General features: G+C 45.7%; 1 protein-coding gene across 2 annotated transcripts in view; it reads left to right on the plus strand.

The window, feature by feature from the left end:
* The window catches only part of LOC121325741 (atrophin-1-like), an 88,606-nt gene that overhangs the window by 57,423 nt on the left and 9,425 nt on the right, over positions 1–21,758 (plus strand). For both annotated transcript variants that reach the window (XM_041268665.1, XM_041268666.1), the window contains 6 exons: positions 1,753–1,869; positions 2,056–5,456; positions 15,649–15,880; positions 16,551–17,433; positions 19,141–19,284; positions 19,807–19,972. In XM_041268665.1, coding sequence (XP_041124599.1) covers positions 1,753–1,869; positions 2,056–5,456; positions 15,649–15,880; positions 16,551–17,433; positions 19,141–19,284; positions 19,807–19,972 — 4,943 coding nt within the window. The remainder of the gene's footprint in view (positions 1–1,752; positions 1,870–2,055; positions 5,457–15,648; positions 15,881–16,550; positions 17,434–19,140; positions 19,285–19,806; positions 19,973–21,758) is intronic.

Genomic DNA, 21,758 nt, shown 5'->3' on the forward strand with positions numbered 1-21,758 from the left:
TAGGTGGAGCAGAGAGAGGAGGAGGTGTGCAGCAGCTCCAGTGGACAGGAGCTGTGGCCAGGTTGCTTTTTGAGTCCTCAAAATCCTCCTGCAGTTTTATTGCTGTTTCCAGGATGGCAGGGTTGTGGCACTGTATCCATACCTGTGTTTCCTGGAATTGCTCCACTGCTATGGTTTTGCTCATTTGCAGACCCGTTTTTTGGGCGGGTCTTAGCCAGTGCACCATCTGATCACACAAGTGCTGCACAACCACCCTGGGGCATGTCTCCGAGGATCTTCGGCACTCCCGGAATCGTACCCTGTGCGTTTCCCCCGTAATGTTGATCCGGCGTAGGATGGCTCGCTTTACCAGGTTGTAGTTTGCGGTTTCGGTGTCCGTCATGGCCTGATACACTGCCTGAGCCTCCCCACTGGTAGCCAGCAGCTCGAAAGCGACCAAGTAAGCCTTGGGGTTATCCTCCGCCATCATTTTCATTGCCTGTGCCTTTGGGGTCATCATCACGGGTGCCATTGGTACCATGGTCTAGACTGCCAGACCGACCTTCTCCACCAACGGTGTGTACCGCTCCTCTCTCCCTCTCTCCGCAGCGTGTATTACTTACATTTATAATCCCTGGGCTGGTCCTAAAATAATAGTCCCGTTGTTGTATCCCTACATTAAACACAAAACACATACACAAGTCCATTTAGTGTGTGAATTAGTGATTGTGGTACAGTACAGTTTACAGTGGTACAAGTGATGTGCTGTCCCGGGTTTGTGTTGGCCTCTGGCGACAGCTCCAGAACGTGTTAGCCATCTAGTGATTACAAACAACAATAGACAGAACAAAACAAACACTCATGATTATTTACTACACAAATACTGATCCTTCCAGGTCACTTATTAATAACCACAAATGAAGGAACAGATACATTACTTTGCTCCCTATTTTTATGAAAACAATCCAACCACAAACTGTTAACTGTAATTTTAGGTATTAGCTTGTACTGTCTAATTTGACGGCTTAAATAGCAAAAGTTAACAAATGTACATTATACAGAATTAACTCTTTAAACAAAACACAGGAGGCTGTGTGGTCTGGTGGTTAAAGAAAAGGGGGCTTGTAAGTAGGTGGTCCCGGGTTCAAATCCCAGCTCAGCCACTGACTCACTGTGTGACCTTGAGCAAGTCACTTAACCTCTTTGCATTTTTGTAAGTGACTCTGCAGTTGATGCATAGTTCACACATCCAGTCTCTGTAAGTCGTCTTGGATAAAGGTGTCTGCTAAATTTCACAGAAAAATCAAACATGGTTGATTGTTTTGCAATCAAAAACATGCACTTTGAAAGTTCTGCTGACAAGGTTGTATCCTGAATAACCTGAGCTTTAAAGCCAACTGAATGAAAGCCATTATGAACTGATATTGTAAACAGCTGCACTTGGTAGCTGCAAATGAATGAATGAATGATCCGTTTCCAGTCACGTGAAACAACAGTGTCGAATTATCCACTAGTCTTTTTAATAGTTTTTATCCCTTTGGTACCGGTACTAAGTGTTGAGTTATGAGTAAAAAATTAAAAGGCAGGATGCATATTTTTTATATGAAGAAAATTTGGGACCAAGACTGTCTGTCGAATTAAGCGACGGTGTTGAGTTATCAACAGTTGAGTTAACTGAGGTTGATTGTATTTGTTTTAAACAATGTCATTGTTTTAATTATGTGTTTATTTAAATGACATAATAACGAGGCCCCTCCCCTCACTGTGTTTCAGAGAGAGGCTGCAGAGGGCGTGTCGGGTGGGCGTGTCAGCAGGCGTCAGAGAGGCCGTGATTTGTCAGAGAGTGAAGGGGAGGGGCCTGGAACGCTGCCAAAAAGACAGAGACTACAGGTGAGGAAGTCTATCTGTCCTTGTGTGTGTCTTTCTGTAAATGTGTGCACTGCACCCCCAAGCTTCAATACACACTTCTATATATTATATATAAAGATTATGTAGAGATTGAAACTCAGGGTGATTGTCTGAATCATTGTTGGTGACACTGCTGTATAATAGATACATATTTTCCATATTTTTTAGGATGGCTCCTCCCCATGCCTAGTCTCATTGGACGTCGGCCGTGACAACCGCTGCGGCAACACTGATGACAGAGCGAGGCGTGGCAGGGGGCGTGGTCTAGTCAGGACAAGGTGTGGCCGTGATGATGTCACGTTGGAGACGAGTGACAATGATGATGATGACGATGATAACCAATCAAACGCCAGCCTGAGCAGCCTGGCCAGTAGCAGCTGCAGCAGTGGGCGGGACATTGACCAGGATAATCGCAGCTCCTCCCCCAGCCTCTCCGCCTCTCCCATGGGGAGCCTGGACTCCGACTCAGACTCGAACTCCCAGGCAGCCCCCCTGGCTCTCCATTCTCCCAAACCAGAGGCCAGCAGACAGCCAACAATCTCCGTCCGGAGCACCAATCAAACAGTGACTTCCATATCACAGTCTGCTAATGATTCCCCCAAGCAAAAACAGACTCTAACCAAGGGTGATATTAATAACAATGTTACAAATAATAACTTCTCTCCCCCTCCTGCTTTCCTGCAGGCCTCTCAGTCCATCCTCCCCCCTCCCCCCGCACTCAAACCACTCCCCTTCTGCTCTGCCCCACTCCCTCCCTCCCAGCATCCCTCAGCAGACAAACAGGAAAGGATGAGCACCCCCTCTGCCCCCCACGCCAGTCTGCAGATCCCTCTTCACAGCCCTGCCATGCTGAAGTACCCGGCCCTGTCTCCCCAGGGAGGGTGGGGTGCTGGCAGTAACCCCAGCCTGGGACCCTGGGGATCCTCTACTTCTCCTGCTGTACCCCACAGTGGATTCCCCAGGTATGGGATACCCCACCTTAATTACCAGCAGGCTCCTAAACAACCCCCCACTTTCCCTCCCCCTCCTCATGCCCCTGGCAGGGACTGCAGCTCTGGGCACTTAGCTTCCCTGGCAACGGTGGCCCACAGCACTGGCAGGACCTTCTCCAATTCCAGTGCTGGGGTGCAGGTTAGGGAGTTTGCCAGCTCTGCCCCCCAGGTGCTTCAGCCCAGAGATTTTGCTGCTTCAGGTTCTTCTTCTAGTGTGCAAAGTCGTGGGTTTAAACCTCTGTCTCAAAATCGTGAGTTTACTTCTCCAAGTGCCCAGACGCAGCAGCAAAACAGAGATTACAAAAACGCACAGCCCAGCAGGGAGTTTGCCAGTTTAGGGTCCCAGTCGCAGGGGAGTGAGTACAGCAGTCTCACTGCCCCTGGACCAAACAGGGAATTCTCTTCTCCTAACGCCCTGACGCAAAAGCAACAAGGCAGAGAATACGCAAACACACAGCCCAGCAGGGAGTTTGGAAATCCAAGCATTCAATCCCAAGGTCGTGAGTACCCAAACCTGACCTCCCCCCCAGTCCCACCCAGAGATGCTTATTCCCAGCCGCAACAGAGCAAAGAATACGCAAACCCAAACGCAAACGCACCGGCCAGGGACTTTTCAAGTACTAACCCCCAGTCTCAAAACCGTGAGTTCACGAATCTGACTTCCCCAGTTGCACACAGAGACTTCCCTTCTCCAAGCGCTGTGATGCAACAGCAGAATAAAGATTACACGAATCCCAGCGCAGCTTCACAAGCCAGAGAGTTTGCTGGTTCCCAGCGGAGTGAGTACCCCAGTTTGGCGAGCCAGGTCTTAGGCAGGGACTTTGCCCAATCGGGCCCTGCAATGCAGCCAGGCAGAGAATTAACAGGGTTTTGCTCTCAGAACAGGGACCTCACTAACCCACAGCTGCCAAGAGACTACCCCAAGAATCGGGAAGTTTCGAATCCAACTTCCCAAACTCAAACAAGGGATTTTACCAGCCTAAACCCACAGAGTCGGGAATTCTCCAGTCAGACCTCTAAAACTACACAAGAGTTTCCAAATCCCAGTGCGAGGGCTGTTTCAGACTCTGGCTCTCAGTCGTTCAGTAACGCCAGCACTCAGCCGCAGGGCCGCGAGTTCACTGCCAATCCTTTGGTACCAAGCTGTGATTTCCCCAGCCCTGTTGGCCCCTCACAGCGGGACTTTGTGAGCCAGCAAACTCGAGAGTTCCCCAACTCGAACCCCAATCCAGGCCTCCTGTCCCCCCAGACACCCAACAGAGACTTTGCAAACCTGGCCGTCCACACTGTTGAGTTCTCCAGTGCTAAGGCTGCCCAGAGCTTCAGCCCCCCCTCTACGAGCAGTGAGTTCCCCAGCCTGCCCCCCGCCCAGAACAGAGACAATCCCAGCGCACTGAATCAGGATTTCACAGGACTGGCGAGAGATTATTCCAGTTTCAGTTCGGCACAGAACCGAGAATTCCCAAATCCCAAACAGTCCCACAACCAGGATTATCCAATTCTCAGTTCCCAGCCTGCTCCAGCACTGCAGCCCTCCCCCCCTAGCCACACTCCCCCTGCCTCCCAGCGCTCCTCAACCTTCCCTTCCTCCCTGGCCTCCAACCCCTCCCCTTCTCTTTCCTCATCCTCCTCTTCTAGCTCTCTCACTCCCACTGGCCAGTACCGGCCAAGCCCCGTCCAGCTCTCATCCAGTCAGAATGCGCCAGTAGTCGTGATTGGTGATGATGAAAGAGATGTGATGGTGGGAGGAGCTTTCACACCAATTGACCTTGCCTCCCAAAACACACCCCCTACTGCTTCTACTACTTCCTGTCCCGAAGACCAGGAAGTAGTTCCTATCAATCACCCACAAGCTTTCCCTCAAGTCCCCCCCTACCGTTACCTAGCATCCTCCTCTTCTGCGCCAGTTCCTGGTTCCCCAGCTACCCACAATCCCCTGCTCCCTCCTCCTGCTCCCCCGAAACGTCCTCTCTCTGGCAATGCTTCCCCCCCGAACTACAAAACTGAGTACAGGACTGCCCCCTTTCCGCCAAGTCCCTCACCTCCTGCTCTAAACCCCTCCTCCAGCTCTGTCAGCCAAATTCCCTTCCACTCTACAACATCTCCTAGCACAATTAATAACAATAACACTTCCAATGCTACTAATAATAGCAATATTAATTCAGCGGTGCCATCTTTAAACCCCAGCCCTAGATTCCACTCCCCCATCCCTTCCAGTTTGAACCCCACCCCCTTTCAATCTAACAGTAATAAAACTGTCTCTAAGTCACTCCCACCTCTTAGTAACTCCACCAATGACCCCCCAGGCTCTGTCTCTGGTCACACCTCTCCGGCCGCTAGTCCCGCCTCCTCAGCTGCCTTCAGGCCTTCCAGCCCCACCCACCCTGTTTCTAGCCACACTCCTCTGCCTGTCACATCTTCTGAATTGCTGCCCGGACTCCAGACCATGCCCATCATCAAGCAGGAGCCAATGGATGAGGGAGTGGAGGATCTAGAGAGCCCTCCTCCTGTACTGAGGAGTCCCTCCCCCGAGGCCAAGGTGGTCGACATTCCAATCCACGCCAGCCAATCAGCGCGGTGAGTGTGAAGCCAGCAGGATGCACTGCTTCTGAGGTTACGGATGGAGTTACAGGTCGACTCTGGCTCTCTGACCTACCCTCTAACCTGAACCCCGCTGCTCTCACAGTTCTATGCAGGCTGACAGCAGCTGTACAGAAACCAAGCTGCAATTTCACAACCTTGTGAGGAGTGTGACAATTATTTACAAATGCATCTATATTTTATCAAATGGCAAGTACTACAAAAATAAGTATGAAAAAACAAAAATAAAGATTAAGCAAAGCATTTTTAGAATGGTACAGATTATAATCACTAAACAGAACAGTCTACCATCCTCCATGTGTTTTACTTGTAATTCAGTTATCTAGCTATGTGATGACAGGCAGCGCCCCCTATGGGCAATGCTTATTTTGACTGTACATTCCTGATATAGCAGCACACCAGTGTAAAGCGCACTCCGCATTCTGCACACTGTTTGTCATTCCTGTAATGAGCTGGTTGTAGTACACGCTCCTATTGTAATGCGCACCATCAGCACCGTCAGTATATTTGGAAAAGGCTAATACATTTCTATGTTACTATGCAGAATTCAAAACACCAGCTTGTTAAATTGAACAATTAGAATAAGCGTATGATTTAAAGACTTTTTTCATGTCACAAAGCTGTTCTTAAAAATGTTTTTTCTAACATTGAAAGCATAAAACATGAATATCTCCCTGCATTTTAAGAATCACTCTATTATATTTTATATTTAAGATTAGTAATCCAAACACTATGATTTCTAATCATTTAATATTCATCTAACCATTATATTTAAGTAACTGGATTCAACTTTTTTCACATCTACGCAGCTCATAAATGTCAAAGGGGTTGGACCTTGCCTGGGTCGCATCCCGATGTCATGTGGGTTGGCTATGAGATTTCACACTGTTTTTTGAAGCATCATTGTTCACATGACCACCCTTTCATCTGCTTTTAATCTGTCTCTGCACTGGACTGGCGTCCTTTGAAATCCAGCTATAGCCAACCCCTTGCAGTGTCTTACAGACGCTTCTATCCAAGCTTCAGTGGATCATATCGTCAGCCCAAATATTGATTCGAGCAAACGTTTCTTCATTGCTGCATGACATCCCTGCAGCAGTCTGGCTCATGGTTCGTCTCAATCAATAAACCATGAAATGGATTGCAAATTCCTTGCGGAAATGAAACCGTCACGCAGGCGTGGCTGTTTGCTGCTTCCTTAGCATTTTGTCTTGCTCGACCCATGTAAAAGGGTGTCAGCCTGCATCCTGAGGTGGGTCGCTGCCAATCTGGGTTGAACTGGGGTCGACCCAGGTACATGGTTTCACATTACGCGGGCTTCTGACTCGGGTAGGAGTACCAGCGTGAAAGGGACTTTATATATATATCCTTTCATAGTGGACCACCATCACAAAGAGCTTTACAAGGTACAGGAACAAAAAAAAAACAATGCGTAGTACATTAAATACAGTGAAAATTGAGATAAAGTTTAAAGCGAGCGACGGGGGGAGCATCACGCACTAAAGCTGGGAGAGAGTTCCAGAGAGTCAGAGCCATGAAGCTAAACGGGCGCCTCCATGCGATGTGTGGTGCACTTTTGCTTGGAGATAACAAGGAGGCCAGAGTTGGAAGTCCTTATCCTGCGGGCAGAGACATAGCAGGTCAGCAGGTTGAGGAGGTATTCGGGACTTGTGTGATGAAGGGCATTGTAAGTGAACAAGAGACTTTTGAAAGTATCCTGAACTTTACAGGTAGCCAGTGCAGCTGGACAAGATGTGTTCATGTTTTTTACATCTGGTAAGGATCCTGGCAGCAGCATGCTGAACAAGCTGCAGACTTAACATGTGCAAGACTGCATTACGCTTTTCAAAAATAAATAAATACATAAATAAATAAAAAAAAACACATGCATGTTGAAACCGTGTTGTTATTTTATTTTGACAGTAATACAAATAGAATTGCAGTCTCCTATCTTTAATGCATAGTGGCTTCTTCTTGTTATTGTAGTCTATACAGTGGATACCCTCGACTACACCACTGAGTCAACATAGTAGTATAAAAACCCATGTAACAATGCGAAAGACAGGAGATGACTGTAGTGCAAGTTCAGCATAACATCCACATTTATTTTGGGAGAAAGTCGCAGCAAGTTTATAACTAAACACACAGCAAACAATAAATAACTGACACTAGTCTTCCAGTAAGCCACAATCCACGGCAGAAGAAAGGGTTAACGGATATCCAAATAAATATCTTTGATCACCTAGGAAACTGCTTGTAAACATCAGCAATGGGCTCAGCAAGGCACTTAAATTTTGTGGGTTTTTTGTTAATTCTAGAAATGGTCAGTATGATGATTCACTGCTAAATACCTACCGACCAAGTGTATGTTATAATATTTTATACATTGTCTTACATTGTTTTGTTACATTATACATTTTATTTACAGCTAAGTAACCATGATGTGTAATTCTATACCGTGAAATATATTTTAGTGAATGCATTTTAATTTAGCATATGGTGTTTTATATGAAACAAATCTATACTGTAAATAACATCTTACCACAGGGGCGCTGGAAATAGGGGTGTTGGGGGTGCATGGCTTCCATAATATACAGGGGTTACAGTGTTGTTCATTGGCTTTCAGCACCCCTCCTTTAAAAAATGGTTCCAGTGTCTTTAATTGTAAATAATATGGTGGAGTCAGCATACATAAAACATCACACAAAAAAAAAAAAAAAAAAACAAAAAAAAAAAAACATGTGTTTATTCTGTCATTGGTTGCAGTAGTTCTTATACAGTCTCATTGATTTACTGTGATCCACTACAAGCAGCTCTGGCACGCTGTTCAGGAAGCCTGTATATACCAATATTATAAAAGTTTTAGTGGCGTCTCCTGCTTTCATCTCGGCTGTGCTCTGCAACACACAGGTGGATTAGGAACTGTATGCGTGACATGTGACTTCGTATATAAGGCCGCCTGGGTCAGAAACGCATTATTTTGTACATGTTTCAAATATTTAGTACACATTCTAATTTGACTTTAGTATGTGTTATAATCATATCACTGAAAATGAAATGTGAACCAAAGATTTTAAAGAAAACAGTATGTGTAATAAATTATCCAATTAATAGTTGCCTTACATCTGCCATTCCCATCCAATTTGTGGTAGTATATGGACTTAGCATTGGGTAAAGTCTAGTGAAAGATGGATAGACCCGAACCCTCTGAGACGAGCATCAAGCGGCAATTTCAGAGCCTTAGAAAGTGCTTTAATTCAGTGGTAACCCCACTGTAACTAATATGTACTTTTAAACAAGTGTTGAAAGATGTGACTTTGTATCTAATGTTAGCTATGGTAACTCAATAGTTTAGTGTAAAACTGAAATAAATATAATTAGAAAAAAAAAGAATTATTAATACAAACTGAACCATGTCAAGGTCAACATGGTCTGTCTCAAGAAGTCGGCAGCACTCGACAAATCTTTATTTGTACCTGTAATGGGAGATCTGAGCTGACTCTCCAGGCGCATTCATAGTGCTGCTGGAAGAGGGCAGCAGCCTTACAATATTTGCCTGTTGGTCATGGCAGTGACATGGAGAGGTGGGAGAGAAGGTGTGTGGCTCTCCCTCTCTCTGAGAGGCGGGTCTTGGGGGATGCTGGCCCTATAAAGTTTACGCTCTGTGTTCCCTCGGGCTGCCCCCTCTAAGACGAAATGAGCTAGCTGGCGGAAGCTGGACTGCTGGACCGAGCACGGACAGCGAAACAAAAAAACAAACAAAATAAATAAAAAACCATTTGAAAAGGAAAGATTGTAGAAATTAGGGAATCATTGGGCAGGCCCCAAAACGTGTATAGGTGGAGGGAACACCGTAGCGTAGGACGGAGACCCGGGCTGTGCGGATAGCGATGGTTAGAACATAAGAAGAACATAAGAAAGTTTACAAACGAGAGGAGGCCATTCGGCCCATCTTGCTCGTTTGGTTGTTAGTAGCTTATTGATCCCAAAATCTCATCAAGCAGCTTCTTGAAGGATCCCAGGGTGTCAGCTTCAACAACATTACTGGGGAGTTGATTCCAGACCCTCACAATTCTCTGTGTAAAAAAGTGTCTCCTATTTTCTGTTCTGAATGCCCCTTTTTCTAAACTCCATTTGTGACCCCTGGTCCTTGTTTCTTTTTTCAGGCTGAAAAAGTCCCTTGGGTCGACACTGTCAATACCTTTTAGAATTTTGAATGCTTGAATTAGGTCGCCACGTAGTCTTCTTTGTTCAAGACTGAACAGATTCAATTCTTTTAGCCTGTCTGCATATGACATGCCTTTTAAGCCCGGAATAATTCTGGTCGCTCTTCTTTGCACTCTTTCTAGAGCAGCAATATCTTTTTTATAGCGAGGTGACCAGAACTGAACACAATATTCAAGATGAGGTCTTACTAGTGCATTGTACAGTTTTAACATTACTTCCCTTGATTTAAATTCAACACTTTTCACAATGTATCCGAGCATCTTGTTAGCCTTTTTTATAGCTTCCCCACATTGTCTAGATGAAGACATTTCTGAGTCAACAAAAACTCCTAGGTCTTTTTCATAGATTCCTTCTCCAATTTCAATATCTCCCATATGATATTTATAATGTACATTTTTATTTCCTGCGTGCAGTACCTTACACTTTTCTCTATTAAATGTCATTTGCCATGTGTCTGCCCAGTTCTGAATCTTGTCTAGATCATTTTGAATGACCTTTGCTGCTGCAACAGTGTTTGCCACTCCTCCTACTTTTGTGTCATCTGCAAATTTAACAAGTTTGCTTACTATACCAGAATCTAAATCATTAATGTAGATTAGGAATAGCAGAGGACCTAATACTGATCCCTGTGGTACACCGCTGGTTACCACACTCCATTCTGAGGTTTTTCCTCTAATCAGTACTTTCTGTTTTCTACATGTTAACCACTCCCTAATCCATGTACATGTGTTTCCTTGAATCCCAACTGCGTTCAGTTTGAGAATTAATCTTTTGTGCGGGACTTTGTCAAAAGCTTTCTGGAAATCTAAATAAACCATGTCATATGCTTTGCAATTATCCATTATCGATGTTGCATCCTCAAAAAAATCAAGCAAGTTAGTTAGGCACGATCTCCCTTTCCTAAAACCATGTTGACTGTCTCCCAGTACCCTGTTACCATATAGGTAATTTTCCATTTTGGATCTTATTATAGTTTCCATAAGTTTGCATATAATAGAAGTCAGGCTTACTGGTCTGTAGTTACCTGGTTCAGTTTTGTTTCCCTTTTTGTGGATCGGTATTACGTTTGCAATTTTCCAGTCTGTCGGTACCACCCCTGTGTCAAGAGACTGCTGCATGATCTTGGTTAGCGGTTTGTAAATTACTTCTTTCATTTCTTTGAGTACTACTGGGAGGATCTCATCCGGCCCAGGGGATTTGTTTATTTTAAGAGCTCCTAGTCCCTTTAACACTTCTGCCTCAGTTATGCTAAAGTTATTTAAAACTGGACAGGAACTGGATGACATGTGGGGCATGTTGTCAGTATCTTCCTTTGTAAAAACTTGTGAAAAGTAATCATTTAACATATTTGCTATTTTTTTTTTTCTTCATCTACGATTTTGCCATTTGTATCTCTTAAACATTTAATCTCCTCTTTGAATGTTCTCTTGCTGTTGTAATATTGGAAAAACATTTTGGAATTGGTTTTAGCTCCCTTAGCAATGTTCATTTCTATTTCTCTCTTGGCCTTTCTAACTTCCTTTTTGACTTGCGTTTGCAGTTCTGTGTACTCTTTCTGCATACTTTCTTTTTGGTCCTTTTTTAATGCTCTGTAAAGTGCCTTTTTTCGCTGAATATTTTTTTTTAATTGATCTATTAAACCATTTTGGCAATTTAGTTTTACATTTAGATTTGTCTACTTTAGGGATATAATTGTTTTGCGCCTCTAGTACTACATTTTTGAAGAACAACCATCCTTCTTCTGTGGGTGTTTTCTCTATTTTACTCCAATCTACTTCTGTTAGTCTCTGTTTCATACCTTCATAGTTTGCTTTTCTAAAATTGTAAACCTTAGCTTTAGTCATTTCTTTTGGGGTTTTAAAAAACACTTCAAATGAGACCATGTTGTGGTCTGAGTTTGCCAGTGGTTCTCTGACCTCTGTTTTAGTTATTCTATCTTCGTTATTTGAAAAGACTAAATCAAGGCATGCCTCCCCTCTAGTCGGTGCCTTCACAAATTGTGTTAGGAAGCAGTCATTTGTCATTTCCACCATTTCTATTTCATCCTTCGCGCTACCCACCGGGTTTTCCCATTTTATTTGGGGGAAGTTGAAATCCCCCATTAGTATGGCTTCTCCTTTGCTACACACATTTCTAATGTCATTGTATAACAGATTATTGTGCTCACCGTCTGAATCTGGCGGTCTATAGCATGCTCCTATTATTATGCCTTTTGAATTTTTGTCCGTTATTCTGACCCATATTGATTCGGTTTTATTTTCTTTGTCCAGGTTTAACACCTGGGCTTCAAGACTGTTTCTTATGTATAGCGCTACCCCTCCTCCTCTTCTGTCCTGCCTGTCTTTCCTATACAGTGTGTACCCACAAATATTAAATTCGTCCCCATCACTCTCAGACAACCACGTTTCTGTAACACCTATCACATCATAGTTACCTGTTAGTGCAGTAGCTTCAAGTTCTAGAATTTTGTTTCTGATACTTCTAGCATTTAGATAAATACATTTAATGGTTGTCTTACCTGAGTTGTTGTTCTTGTTTTGATGCGGTCTCCCTTCTGTTTTTTTTTTTATTTCTCCCCCCTTCCTTTCTAGTTTAAATGCTAGATTGGGCTGGGGTGACGCTGCCGAGTGCACCACCTTTATTTTGTAGTTTTATTGCTTTGTTTTTTTCCCTTTTTCTTTCGCCTTTTGTCCTTCGTGATTTATTATTTCCAGAGTACCTGCGAGTGCACCTGCATTAGACTGTGTACCTGGACTGGTATAACCGTGGTCTTGTTTACCGTTGCCAATACTCAAGCCACAGACAACAGCACCCTCTATGAATTGAAATAAATCAGTGCGTCTGAGTTCTATCTCCTTGTCAGTGAATTGCTCACCACCCTTCCACACGTGGTTTTAGAAGTGGAATTCACTGGCACTACCCACACAAAGCATAGCAATAATTTAAAAAAAAGACAGAATGGACCCGCAGCAATTCCCCACTGTGATGGACCTCCTGTGCCAAACCCTAACTGAAGTGGTGCAGGGGGGTGCCAGAGTGGCCACACCCAACCTCATGCTACAGCAGCCCACAAAAATGACGCAGAGGATTGGCCAGACTCCTACCTGTAGGTGTTTGAGGCCATGGCGATCTCCCAAGTGCAGTGGGCTAGCTGCCTCCTACCACAGCTGACGGGGGTAGAAAATGTAGAAATTGGCCAGCAGGTGACGCGAGTACAAGTGGGGTTGTGTCCTCGATTGCCAGTACCGGTAGTTCTGGCACGGGACTGTGATCAATTTAAAGATTGGTTGGCTGCCCTGACAGCCCCGTCTTCCCTATTGGCTAAGAAAAAGGAATTGGAAAGATCTTCCCCACCATCCCACCATCATATTGAAATTGAACTAGTTCGCCAGAGGCTGTACTGTATACCTGAGTGCAAAAGGCAGGTAGTAAAGGTGGAGATTGATGAGATGCTGAGACTGGGTGTAATAGAGGAGTCCCAAAGTGACTGGAATAGTCCGATTGTTTTAGCGGATAAGCCGAACGAGTCAACTCGATTTTGCATTGACTTCAGGCGAGTTGTGGAGAAATCGAAGTTTGACGCTTATCCTATGCCCCGGGTAGATGAGTTGCTGGAGCATCTAGGCACGGCTCATTTTATGATGACACTGGATTTAACGAAGGGGTACTGGCAGATACCCCTGACCCCAGAATCCAGAGAGAGGATGGTATTTTCTGCACTTTTCAGGTTGTACCAATTTTGCGGCCCCATCAGCAGTTGCCGCTGCTTACATAGATGACATGGTTATCCACACTGAGGATTGGCCGAGTTATCTGTGTAAGGTAGCAGCGGTACTGCAATCCTTGCGGGAGGCTGGGCTCACTTCTAACCCAAAGAAATGTGCCTTTGGGAAGAGTGAGTCGGAGTATTTGGGGAATATCGAGTAGAGAGTGGCCTGATCAGACCGCTGGTTGCTAAGGTGAAAGCCTTTGCTGACTGGCCGGTGCCGTTTCTTGTGACTAGCGGGTTATTATCAAAAGTTCATCCCAAGCTTTGCCACTCTCGCTACTCCCCTGATAGACCTCACCTAGAAGGCTGCCCCACATACGGTTCAGTGGACAGAGCCGTGGCAGAGAGCCTTTCTCGCTTTGAAGTGAAGGCTGTGTAGCAAGCCAGTGCTATGCAGTCTTGATTTCAGTAGGAGGTTCACCCTGCAGACAGATGCATCAGAGACAGGTCTCGGGGCAGTGTTGTCTCAGGAGGTTCAGGGAGGCGAGTACCTGGTCCTTTTTATAAGCAGGAAGCCCCACGAGAAAAACTATAGTACCATCGAAAAGGAGTGCCTCGCAGTAAAATGGGCAGTCAAGTCACTCTGGTACTACCTCCTGGGGTGACACTTCACCCTGGTTACAGATCATGCCCCCTTAGAATGGCTTCACTGGATGAAAGATAACAACGCCAGAATCATGAGATGGTACTTGGCCCTGCAGCCCTATTCCTTCGGGTAGTCCACCAAGCAGGGAAACTGCATCAAAACACAGATTTTTTCTCTTGGGAAGGCATGGAGGTGTACGATTTTCGAATGGACCGATGGTGCCATTCTAAGGGGGAGGATATGTAACAGGGATGAGACCTACGCTGACTCTTCTGGCGCATTCATAGTGCTGCTGGAAGAGGGTAGCAGCCTTACAATATCCGCCTGTCAGATACGGCATTGACACAGAGAGGTGGGAAAGAGGGTATGTGGGCTTTCCCTCTCTCTGAGTGGCTGAGGGGCGGGCTTTGGAATTTCTGCACTGATAAAATGACGCTCTGGGGTCCCTTCAGGTCTGCCCCCTCTAAGACATAACGAGCCAGCTGGCGGACTCTGGACTGCCAGACCGAGCACGGCCAGCGAAACAAAAAAACAAAATAAATAAAAAAACACTGGAAAAGGAAAGATTGTAGAACTCAGGGAATCCTTGGGCAGACCCCAAAACGTGTATAGGTGGAGGGGACACCGTAGCATAGGACGGAGACCCGGGCTGTGAGGATAGTGACGGTTGGGCTGACGCTGCCAAGTGCAGCACCTTTTTTTTGTAGTTTTATTACTCTCTTATTTTCCCTTTTTCTTTTGCCTTTTGTCCTTTGTGATATATTATTTCCAGAGCACCTGCGAGTGCACCTGCATTGGACTGTGTACCTGGACTGGTATAACCCTGGTCTTGTGTACCGTTTCTGGTACTCAAGCCGCGGACAACAGCACCCTCTGCGGGTTGAAATAAATCCATGCGCCTGAGCACCGGTACAAATAAAAGATCTGTCTCCTTGTCAGTGAATTGCCCACCACCCTTCCACAGCACCGTAGAACAAAATCTCTCGCCGCCATGATTTGCATTTTTCCTTAGTCTTGATTTTTTAAAGCATGTAGCATGTCTGAAATTAAAAAAAAAAATTATCCCAAAGGTGATAATCTTGTAGTTACGCTGCATGACTGTCATGAACAGCCATTACTTCAGTACTACTGTAAAATGACCAGCCACCACTTAGAAAATGTGTAGTTTATTTACATTTATTTAGAACGTGTAGTATTTTATGATTATGACCGGTCTAAATCAATACGTGTACTAAATATTTGAAATGTGTACAAAACAACACGCTTGTTTACACAGATGGCCTTCCATACTGCACTCCCTTGTGTGTTGCGTGTTCATGGGAAATGCAGAAAATGTGAAAATCAAATCATAGATAACAGGCATCGATGCATTTCACGTATCCCTCTGCACCATCCTCAAACATATGTAAATGGATGTGCAGTAACTGCATCACTGTACTCCCCACGGCCTGTTCTATGCCAGCATTCAGCATTGCACCGGCTAGAGGAGCCCAGTGTGGACACACCCCACGCCAGGGCAAGCCAGCCCTGCAGATCAGTGACCTGATGCTGTGAGTGAATGAGTGAGCGCTCTCCTGTCTGTTCAGGTTTCACAAGGTGCTGGACCGTGGATACAACTCGTGCTCCCGCAGTGATCTCTACTTTGTACCCCTCGACGGCTCCAAATTGTGGAAGAAACGGAGTGACGTGGCGGAGAGGGCGAGGAGAGAGGTGGAGCAAAGAGCGAGGGATGAGAAAGAGAGGGAGCGCAATAGGGAGCGTGAGAGAGAGCGGGGGAGGGAGCGTGAGAGGGAGAGGGACATAAACAGATCCATTCAGGTGAGTTCACAAGAAGAAGAACACAAAATAATTTTTAAAGCATTTTGAGAATACTTCATGCCTCCCCTGTCTACTGCCCTGTGTGTGTTCTGTATGAGCATCCCATTTTGACCCTTTTGTCAACCATGGGGGGCTGCTTCTGGAAAGACTCCTCAAAGCTGAATTGATGAAGTGAAGTGGAAACAGAAATGACAACTTTAAACCACCTAATTTCAGAAATTAGTCTAGCTAGAGCTAGAGACTCATACAGAACACACAGAGCTAGATATGAAACTGGTAAGGTACACATTCAGATGTATTTAGTTTTTTTTTTTTTTTTTTTTTTTTTTTTTTATAAGCCCCGTATAATAACAAGTTCATTATACAGGGTGAATTATATTCACCCTCCATGGGTACAGTTTTTGCATATATCCACTAGATGGCTTTCTTACCAGATTCAACATACTCTGATACTATTGTACTTAATATAGCATTTCAATGATTTGATTATTAACTGTCACACTGTAGATTCACTGTCCCTGTGCAGCAGGTATTAGGACCCCACAGCCTGACACCCCCAAACTGTAGATTCACTCTCCCTGTGCAGCAGGTATTGGGACCCCCTCATTTTGCATTTATGTTGTAAATTTGCTGTTGTTTAATTATTTGTTTATTTATTTGCTCCTCACAGAAGGACAGTCGGACGGCCACAGGCCAACTCCCCTTCTCAACCCCTCACCCCGCCCCTGCAGCCCAGCCCAGTTCAGCCCTTCCTATCCTGGTGGAGCACACCCAGTCCAGCATGGCATGCAGCCCCAGCTCAGGCTCTGCCCTACTGCTGCCCCCTCCTCCCCACCACCTGTCCCGGGGGGCGATGGAGCAGCTCTGCCCCGTGTCTCAAGGTTCTGTGGCAGCGGTGCCCCCCTACCTGGGCCCGGATACACCTGCCCTGCGCACGCTGAGCGAGTACGCCAGGCCTCACGTCATGTCACCCCACCACCGGCCCCACAGCCACCCCCACCACCCCTACTTCGTGCCGCAGTTCCCCAACGCACACCCCGACGCAGCGGCAGCGATCCTGGGCTTCATCTATGGGGGTCTGGAGGGGCAGGTGCACCCCCTGGCGCGGGACCGAGTGAAGCCTGGGTTCGAGTTCAAGACGGAGAACTTCAGCGAGCTGGCACACCTGAGTGCCCATGCCCATGCCCATGCCCACGCCCACCACCCCACTCACTCGGGGCTGTTATTCCCTGGGGACACCCTGTGCCCCCGCAACCTGCCGCCTCACCACGCCTTCCTGCACCCCTCCTTCTCTCCACTGCACCCCCCGCCCTGCTCACACACACAGACAGGGCCCCGGGACCTCCGAGAGCAGCCCCCTGTGCCCCCTCGGATAGGAGGGGAGTCTGAGAGGGGGGCGGCCCCTGGGGGGGGGGCAGGGGGCTCCTCTAGCTCAGGGGCCCCAGGGTCGAGTGGAGGGCTGCAGATGGTCAATGTGACTCCACACCATCACCAGCACTCCCACATCCACTCACACCTCCACCTGCACCAGCAGGACGCAGCTCTGCATGCAGGTGAGAGAGCTGGGCTGGGTCTTCTGGAGGGGGTTACACATATTCATAGAGACTGAATGCAGTGACTTTAACATAAAGACTAAATACAGTGACTTTAACATAGACACTGAATACAATGACTTTAACATAAAGACTGAATACAGTGACTTTAACATAGACACTGAATAGTGACTTTAGCATAGACACTGAATACAGTGACTTTCACATAGTCACTGAAAACAGTGACTTTAACATAGACATTTTTAACATAGACATTGAATGCAGTGACTTTAACATAGATATTGAATGCAGTGACTTTAACATTGACACTGAATACAGTGACTTTAACATAGACATTGAATGCAGTGACTAACATAAGCACTGAATACAGTGACTTTAACATGGCTGTTGAGAGTCTCTCTAATCCTAATACTTTATACCTCCTATTTTTGTTTCTTCTTCTTCTTCTTCTTCTTCTTCTTCTTCTTCTTCTTCTTCTTCTTCTTCTTCTTCTTCTGTGTTTGCACTCTTGGGAATTGTAATGTTTAACAATAGATAGGATAACAGGATAGAAATGACCACTAGAGGGAGCACTGGTCTTATTTTTTTTTTATGGCTTGCTGTTTGCAGTGGTGAGGCAACATCAGATTGGTATTTTCAAAATTTGCGGTAAAAAAACAAGTTATTAAAAATAAGTTTTATCCTCTTGAGACTGGAGAGGCATCGCTCTGATTCCACGTCCTCATGGGTGTTCACAATAATTTCACAGTCTATGAAAATGTGTCCTGCAGATTGTTTTCAAGAAATAACCAAATAGCACACCAGCACCACCACGTATGCTTGCACTGTGTCATCGATTCATTTTGACAGAATGTACCAGTTGCTGTCAACTTCCTCCTTATGCTTTCTTATTCCAACACGATAGCTTTCGTCCAGCTGTGTTGCAATATTTTCACTTCATTACCATTGCCGGCTTGTCGAAGTGTCATTTACGCGATTCGTGTTTCTTGATTTCTCCAGAAAGATGTTTTAAGTCATTCACTCTTGTTTGTCTGAGTCACTTCACCACCAAACAGCAAGCAGGGAAAGCAGAACGATGACTGTCCAGAAGCTTCCACAAAGACACTTTTCTTCTTCGTACCAGGCCGTTGTAAACCTCTGAATATACTCCTTAGCTCTGTCTTGGAGGACTGCTCGAGTTTTAAATCAGGCTGATGAGGTCCTTATTTTTTCACCAGAAGTTTCACTTCATAATTCAGTCCCAAGAATGGTGTTGTGAGTAACCATATTCATTTTGTTTACTGGAAGAAATCAGCTGAAGGGAATCACGAGCAAAACTGCATCCGTTATTGTTTCCAGGTAACGGCCGCAGCCTGGGGTCTGGGCAGTTAATCAACGCCACAAAGCCCATTACAAATCCCTGCAGCTTTACTCCTGTCAAACCTTGGAAATCCAAACAGCACATGAGCCACAAGGGTGTGAAGAACTCCCTGCTATAAATTTGCTGTGTTCGCCATTCGTATTTAATGACACACACACATAAATGCATACATACATTTGTGTGTGTGTATGCTTGCATACTTTGGTGGGGCCCCAACCCCCTCTACACACGAGACACCACTGTCCGCAAAATAAAATAATCAGAAATAAATAAGTACATCCTCTTCCTGTTGAACTCCTCTCACTGTCTGACCTTGTCTCTTGCCTGTGTTTCGTCTCTCTCTTCAGCTGCTGCTGGGGTGCACCCCCTGATTGACCCCCTGACCTCAGGGCCACACCTCTCTCGACTGCCCTATCCAGCAGGGGGGCTGTCCAACCCCCTCCTCACTCACCCCCTCCATGAGAGCGAGGTGCTGAGGCAGCAACTATTCGGTGAGGCGCAGTCTGAGTATCTGGCTGTGAGTCTGTCTGTGTGGGAATCTGTCTTGCCGTGTGTGTGACAATCTTTCTGTGAAACAGTGTCTCACCGTGTGTGTGTGTGTGTGTGTGTGTGTGTGTGTGTGTGTGTGTGTGTGTGTGTGTGTGTGTGTGTGTGTGTCTGTGTGTGTGTGTGTGTGTGTGTGTGTGTGTGTGTGTGTGTGTGTGTGTGTGTGTGTGTGACAGTATGGATATCAGTGGGAGAGTTTGTCTGTGGAGCAGTGAATCTCACAACACACTGGTGTCTGTCTGTGTGTCTGTGAGTCTGTCTGCAGCGTACATGTCGGTCTGTGTGTCTCTGTGAGTATCTGCAGTACACGTGTCTGTCTGTCTGTGTATCTTTGAGTCAATCTGCAGCATAACTGTCTGATTGTGTAAGTTTAGTTTTCTCTGGCTTGACCCTCCCCCTTTCTCTCCCTCTCCCCCCCTCTCTTGTTCCACCCCTCTCTCTTCCCCCACACTCCCCCTCTCTGGTAGGTGTTCAGTTCCGGGAGCTGCCCCCCCCCTCACTGGCCCCCCCAATGTCAGCGGCTCATCAGCTGCAGGCAATGCAGGCACAGTCAGCCGAGCTGCAAAGACTGGCTCTGGAGCAGCAGTGGATACAGCACCACTCCCTCCCTCCCACTCAGGAGGACTACTACAGGTACACCAGCACAGAGCGGCACCCCTGTGTGAGGAGCAGGGAGTGCAGCGAGCATGGGGCCTGGGAGAGCGCTGTTACCTTTACTGCCCTGCTGTCGGCTCTGCTGTGCAAAGTGCAGCCATTGGGTTCCAATCTCCTTTGCTTTGCTGATCTTGGCTCAGGCCCCCAGGGGGTATTCTCTTCACTGGGTTTAGACATTAAAAATGAGCTAAGGATACTTCACTTAAAGAGAAACCATTAGACTATTTACTTAGACCCTTTGTTTTGTTTCTTTATTTTAAATGTGCCCAGGAGGGCTATGCAGGCTTCAGGCTCGGCTCAGTTTATAACTGAAAATCCAGCGAATAATGCTGAGCCCAAAACTGGTTTAAAATGCAGGGAATACCCCAGTCAGCATCCAATCTCCCATTGAAATGTGTAGTAACTGATAAAAAAATATTGTGTGCCAATATGTTTCCTGTTGAGTTAAGAACCCCCCCAAATAATAGTTTAAGTTGTGGGCAATACGCTTCACAACATTGTAACACATTGCTTTAACCTTTATAGTGCATAATATTTAATTGGCAAACTTTGTCCACAAGAGATGACAGTGTTTCCTGAGAATGGAGCTATGCCAGATTCCAGACACACTTTTTTTTTTTCTTTTTGTGCCAAAGAAGTTTTATAAACAACATACAGTGTTGAGGAAATAGCAAACATACAAATATCAGCCAATAGGATATTTAAATATTATAAAATCACAGAGAGCACACAAGTTCTATAGTTTAAAGTTATCCATGTACTGTCAGAGGGGAATGAATGGGGGGGATGTTTAGTGTTGATTTTACTGTGAGAGGGGAATGACTGGGTTGTGGATGGTTAGTGTTGATTTTACTGTGAGAGGGGAATGACTGGGTGGAATGGTTAGTGTTGATTTTACTGTGAGAGGGGAATGACTAGGTGGGATGGTTAGTGTTGATTCTCTTACAAATACAAAGTGCGAGTACAGTGCGAGTTGCCCCAACAAAAGCAAACTGCGGCCATTTGCAAATTCTCTTCCTTTTTCACTAATAGTGAAAGCATCTGAGCTAAGCTTCTCATTATGTACTTGCTTTATGCCTCTTATTAAACTGTTTCTTGAAGATTCTGTCTTATAACAGTGTTTTTCCTTCAGTCGATAAATTCTATCGTGGTTAAAAAAAATAAAATAAAAAACTTTCTTCCGAGTTTTGAGCTGGTTATCCCGAAGCTGCCGTGCACCAGCGGGAGCCTGCGACTTGCGATCCTCCTCCCCCGGGTCTAGCTCATTCTTTGCAGCAAAGTACTCTCGTCTGCACAGAAATAAAAATAAATAAATAAAAATATAGTTCTACCCCGGCTGGGATAGTTTCTTTATCTTTTGTGTATCAGTGCTGTTATGTTCCTGTTTACTCCCTTCCCTTGTTTTTCTTTGTTTTACAGAAAACGGGATCGAGTTCTGTGGGCTCATAGGACTCTCTGTATTACGGCTGTAGTACAGAGGCTTTCTTCATGCTTGGAGATAGCCTGTAACTGTGACTGTGTGTAGTATTCGTACTGCTCATTCCATAGTCTTCTTGACTGTACAGTTAAATGCCTTGCTACTGTTGTCCTTTAGCACAAGGTTGACGTCTTCTTCTTTGTACCTCAGTATCAGAGTGGACACAACCTTAGAGTCGGTACCGAGGTGATACATAATGCGAACAGAACTTAGCCTCTTGGAACCGGCGGTATACCTCATTACCGGGGCTGTGAGGTGAGTATTAACGTCCCGTACAGACGTCTCGTT

The sequence above is a fragment of the Polyodon spathula genome, chromosome 13 (assembly GCF_017654505.1).
Source record: "Polyodon spathula isolate WHYD16114869_AA chromosome 13, ASM1765450v1, whole genome shotgun sequence".
NCBI lineage: Eukaryota > Metazoa > Chordata > Actinopteri > Acipenseriformes > Polyodontidae > Polyodon > Polyodon spathula.